This window comes from Setaria viridis, chromosome 2 (genome assembly GCF_005286985.2).
Source record: "Setaria viridis chromosome 2, Setaria_viridis_v4.0, whole genome shotgun sequence".
In the NCBI taxonomy this organism is placed as follows: Eukaryota; Viridiplantae; Streptophyta; class Magnoliopsida; order Poales; family Poaceae; genus Setaria; species Setaria viridis.
The window spans coordinates 37,076,866-37,082,473 of record NC_048264.2 but is presented as its reverse complement, the minus strand read 5'-3'; the positions used below and the strand labels follow the sequence as shown (position 1 = coordinate 37,082,473).

At 49.4% G+C, this 5,608-nt stretch overlaps 1 protein-coding gene across 1 annotated transcript; it reads left to right on the top strand.

Annotated features, from left to right (window-relative positions):
- Positions 1-1,370: 1,370 nt before the first annotated feature.
- On the top strand, positions 1,371-5,378 carry LOC117845312 (endoglucanase 24). Its single transcript, XM_034726309.2, has 6 exons — positions 1,371-1,809; positions 2,368-2,651; positions 3,439-3,876; positions 4,011-4,158; positions 4,343-4,509; positions 4,667-5,378. The coding sequence occupies exons 1-6, from the start codon at positions 1,590-1,592 to the stop codon at positions 4,994-4,996; spliced, it is 1,587 nt and encodes a 528-aa protein (XP_034582200.1). The 5' UTR covers positions 1,371-1,589; the 3' UTR covers positions 4,997-5,378.
- The last annotated feature ends 230 nt before the right edge of the window (positions 5,379-5,608 follow it).

The following is a 5,608-nucleotide window of genomic DNA, read 5'->3' as shown; positions in this document are numbered from 1 at the left end:
GTGTAATAGTCTGCTTCCTGTTGGAGATGCTTCGCTTCGCTCAAACGGAGTTTCCTGTACTGCTGCCTATGCTACATTCAGCTGCCGAATCACCGGCTATAGCACGGGAGATATATCGTCCCACATGCCTAGGTAGAAAGAGTATGTCACGTGTCAGTCGTCACGCGAATCGGCTACCGTTTGCAAACCTCACCGCGTGGACCTTGCTCAGATGCCGCGGGATTAGCTCATACGCAAGTCAACTGGGAAACAATAGTGGCACTCTGCTGTCCTTTTTTTTTTTTGGCGAACTGCTGTCCTGTTAAATGAGCACTGCTGAAAGTTTTGATGCTAGTGAGCAATGCAAGCTAACATTTCAGAAGGGATTCGAAGTTCCTTTGGGGCCGAACGCTCTGATCCAAAGGCACATGCATCCCGTCATGAAGGCAGAGTGGGGAAGAAAAAATCGTCTGGCCCATCACACGAGTCGCCGTCGCCAGTCCAGCGCTAACCGTGGCGGATTGGACCGCGGGGCAGCTACGCGGACGGGCGTTACAGCCCATCGATCCCTGTAATCACACGCCAACGACCCACCTCACACTCACCTAGCAGAATTATGGTCCAGGCTGCAATCATGTGTTATTTGTGGTACATGACGATCTGAGATCCCGTTGCTCTAGGTGCTGCCGACTGTGCCGTCAGAATAATCACACTGCCACACCTGGCGATAATATTCATTCTAGCACCCCGGATAATTCAGAACATGCGACGATGCAAAGCTTCTGGATGAAGGTACGATCCTGTCATCCCGTGGAGGATGACGACTACGGGCGTCCCAGAGATGTGGCGGGTCATTAGCCTTTCTGGTGCTGTTACAGTGTTAGTAGCAACCCATGATCGGATCAGGTTCAGACTGATCAGGTCAGGCCATTAGCATTTCGCACCCGACTGATGCAGCCGTGGCAGCTCGCGCGGCACAGTTAGCTCGAGATAACCAGTCGCTGTTTGCTGCGCGTGGAAGGCCACGGCAATACAGGACAGGGCACCGTGCGCCTGCGGCTAGCTGGCTAGCTTTCAGGACACTCATGCTCCTCCCCGGCTCGCCTCGCCGCCGTGCAACGCCACGCACGGGTCACGCTCTCGCGGTCACTCTCACATCACAGAGGATCCCTCCTCCCGGGCCGACGCGGCCGTTCTCCTGTCGGTGCCGGACGCCTCACCACTCGCCACACCCACATCACCCCCACCCACTCCCCCTCACTGCCACCGCTGGCCCACCGCGCCAATCATGCCCGCGCGGGCCCAGGGACAGCGACCCCAAGGCTTCACCCTCACTCCTCCGCGACGGTGCGCCCGACAGTTCCTTATTACTCCGCCTCCCCACCACCCCCCCAAGTCCGCACACCGCGCCTACCAACCAACCCGCCCAGCCCACGAGCCAAGCGACGAGCAGCCCATCCGCCGAAACGCCCTGCCGTCTCCCGAGCTGCCGGAACGCGGCGGCGGCGGCGGGCTGCTGCAGCGGGAGCCGAGGTCTCGACTCCACCCCCCAGGCAGCGGGACACTTGGGGGAGGCGGCCGGCCGGCGAATGCGATAGGAGGCGGCGGGGATGGGGTCCAAGTACACGCGCGGGTGCTGCGGGTGGCTGATCGTGGCGCTGATTGCGGCGCTGGTGGCCACGGCGGCGATGTTCGCCATCATGAAGCGCAAGCCCGGGGGAGGGGGCAAACACCTCAAGCCGCTCCCCGTGCCGGGGCCGCCGGGGGCCATCGACTCCAAGTACGGCGACGCGCTCGGGGTCGCGCTCCAGTTCTTCCAGGTCCAGAAGTGTGAGTAGCCCGACTTGCTTACTTACTTAACCAATGCAATGCTCTCGCGACTCGCTGGCTTGGCGCCTGTGTGGCGAGGCTTTGCCGCCGCTGAACATGTTTGCTTCAGTAGATGCGGGCGTCTCCATGTTTGAAGGTGGCAAGGCTGGCCATTGACTCATTCTTTTGGATTCAATGTCTGGAATTTCGCCAATGATTCCCACTAGGGAAATTGGTAGTCTGCTAGAATTTCACTGATTCCATTTACCTTTTCATGATGGTTTTGACTCGTTGAGTGAGAATTGCTTCACCAAATCCCGCGGCCGTTGAATTTGCTCCTTTCTCGGGCTGTTTTGAAGTTGTTGGACAGTGTGGCCTCCCGCATCTCACTTGAACATTCTTCTTGTGCTGCCAAATTGGCCGCTTTGATTTATGGGTTGCTGAATTTGATATCAAATTGGTGCCTTGGTGGCTCCAATGTCTAATTCTGTGCCTCGAATCTTGAATTAGCAAAATTGTGGTAAAGACTTTGCTACTGCTCTAACCGAAATCCTGGCCCGTTCTATTGCTTCTGTGCAGCGGGGAAGCTGGAGAACAACCAGATCCCGTGGCGTGGGGACTCGGCGCTGACCGATGGGAAGGAAGCGGGGCTGGATCTTTCCAAGGGAATGTATGATGCTGGGGATCATATGAAGTTCACCTTCCCGATGGCGTTCACTGCGACTGTGCTTGCCTGGTCGGTTCTGGAATATGGGGATCAGATGAGCGCGGCGAAGCAACTGGACCCTGCACTCGATGCGCTCAAGTGGATTACAGATTTCCTTATCGCTGCACATCCTTCTGACAATGTGTTATATATTCAGGTTAGACTTGCTTTTTATTTGTTTAGATCACTTGGATGTCCTTTAAGCATATGATTTACGAATTACGAGCTATATTTAATTAAAAATTGATCCCATCTTGTCCTGCACCCTTATGGTTCTTGTATAGTATGGGTATGCCATTTGCTTGAAGTATGGGTATATTGGGGCCTGATGGCATTTTAGATTTTCAGTTGAGGCAAAAGTTTGGTTGGTCAGGAAGCAATAACCCAGGTCAGATGTCATGGTCCAGACACCTAATAGTTGGTAGGTACTTTATTGTCTGTGTGATATGCTTAAACTGATCGCATTTGTTGTGATCCTTGGCTATTGATTGGGACAGGGAGCCCATTGTCCCATTTCCTTTTATTTTGTCTGATAGCTGAAGGGAAATTGATGACTTGTACATGTGGTGGCAGTCCTATGGTCCTATATCAGGAGTTGGGATGAAGCTGGAGCATGTAGTTTGTAGACCCTTGAGGGAAGGGCGCAGTGGGTGCATGCAATTGCAATATGTGTTCAAATGTAACATGTAAGGTGTGAATGTGTGATACCTGAATCATAATATATAAGAATCTATCTCATTCCCCTAATAAAATTGTGATGTATGCACTGGTATACATCCAATTTGTTTGTTTGAGTATTCCAAGAAATTATAATTTGGGTGGGCTAGGTCGGGTTCAGATCTGAGTAGCATATTATGTTTTTTTAGCAATATTGCAATGCAACAGACATACCGTTTTCATTTTTGTCTAAATGGTAACCAACTTTTTGAGGATTGTTTTACTAGGTTGGCGATCCTGATCTGGACCACAATTGCTGGGAAAGGCCGGAAACAATGACTGAGAAAAGACCACTCACACAGATTAACAAGAAATCTCCTGGATCAGACGTTGCTGCTGAGGCCGCAGCTGCTATGGCAGCAGCTTCAATGGTCTTCAAATCCAGTGATACTACATATTCTGATGTGCTTCTTCAACATGCCCAGAAGCTATTTACTTTTGCTGATACTTATAGAGGCCTTTCAAGTGACAGCTATCCAAAGCTCCAAGACTTCTATAATTCCACTAGTTATGTTGATGAACTTCTATGGGCAGCAAGTTGGCTCTATCATGCCACAGGAGACCAGACATACCTCAGTTATGTAACTGTACAGAATGGAAAAACTTATGCTGATTGGGGAAGGCCAACATGGTTCAGTTGGGATGACAAAAATCCAGGCACACAGGTTCGTTTAGACTAAACTGAGTTAATTTGCATTTCAGGATCGGAGTTGCTTATCTGATCTTCCTTTCATATCCTTATAATCCTCTCTTCATTAAAGTACAAGAACTTAAAGTGCACTTTGTCTATTCTGTGCAGGTCCTTCTGTCTAGACTAAATTTCTTTGGCTCCAAACAGATATCTAATGCTGAAAATGAGGGGTTAAAGTCGTATAGAGATACTGCAGAATCTGTCATTTGTGGTCTAATTCCAGATTCCCCGCAAGCCACTGCTAGTAGAACTGGAGGTACATTGTAGTACCTCTGCTCTTTGATATTACCAGGCAATACAAAGAGGACACTCACCTTGTTGTGATGTTAAAGTTCCCCTTTTTACATGATTAGTACACTGGAGAACTCTATGATTTTTGTCCAAAACAGAATCTGTAGAGTATGTGTGCAGTTTCATCATATCAGTGTAATCTTTTGCAGGAGGGTTGATCTGGATTAGTGGGTGGAATTCTCTCCAGCATGCCACAAATGCTGCATTTCTAGCTATTGTTTACAGTGACTACATGCTCTCAACACAGACTGCGGCGGTGCAGTGCAGTGGAAAGTACTACAGCCCTACTGATATACGCAATTTTGCTGCATCACAGGTGCGCTATTTCAAACCTTAGGAGATACTAAAATTCTAATATTCGAGATGGGCATGTAGTTTCATGACATTTGTTGGTTCCTATGATTTACAAACTACACGGTAAATCAAAAGGTGCCTTTTAAGTTTCTAATTTATGTTGTCATGTTGTATGCCAGGCCAATTACATCTTGGGAGACAACCCTATGAAGCTTAGCTACCTTGTTGGATATGGGAGCGTCTATCCACAGCAAGTACATCACAGAGGAGCGTCGATCCCCGCAGATGCGAAAACAGGCTGCAAAGGATTCCAGTATCTCCATTCACCCGATCCAAACCCAAATGTTGCAATGGGCGCCCTGGTGGGTGGACCATTCCAGAATGACACTTTCGTCGACTCTCGGGACAATGCTCTACAGACGGAGTCCAGCACTTACAACAGTGGCACTCTTGTCGGTCTGCTCTCTGGTCTGGTCACCACTTCCTCCGTGGCACAGTCATTCACCTAGAGGCCTCATGTATGTTTCGGCAATGGCTTTGATCAACATGGAGGGATGGTGCATGTACAATCGCAGTTTTTTGGCGAGGCCGATGGTGATTCGCGAACAGTGACAAAAGCATGATTTGCCATCATTTAGATGGATGGTTAGCACTTAGCAGTAGTTGTTAGTGCCGCATTTCTTCTGTTTGTATAATTGATGGTGCTGCTCCTGCAGCTATAATTTTTCACTGTGTGCTCCTATCTGGTTTGCTGGTATACCACTAAGGCTGTAACTACGAGTAATGTATTTTTAGGACAGATTTCATTTGTTGATTCTGTGGCGAGGTGGTTCTGTTGGAACTGATCTTGGCTTAATCAAAGAGGATCGAGTCCTTAGGGGTTAACAGCCACCCATGTTGCTTGGGGTAATAAATCTAACTAATGGCCTGGTCCCTAACACGTTGCGTTGCTTGGGGTAACAAACCTAACGAATGACCTGGTCCCTAGGATGGGTTGTACTATAAGAAGGGAACCCTTGTCCCAACGAGATTAAGCTAATCATCTCGGTATGGGCACGGACTAGATGATCTGCGTCAACCACTATCCTTCCATGATGGTGTTCTCCACCCGAAGTTGCCAC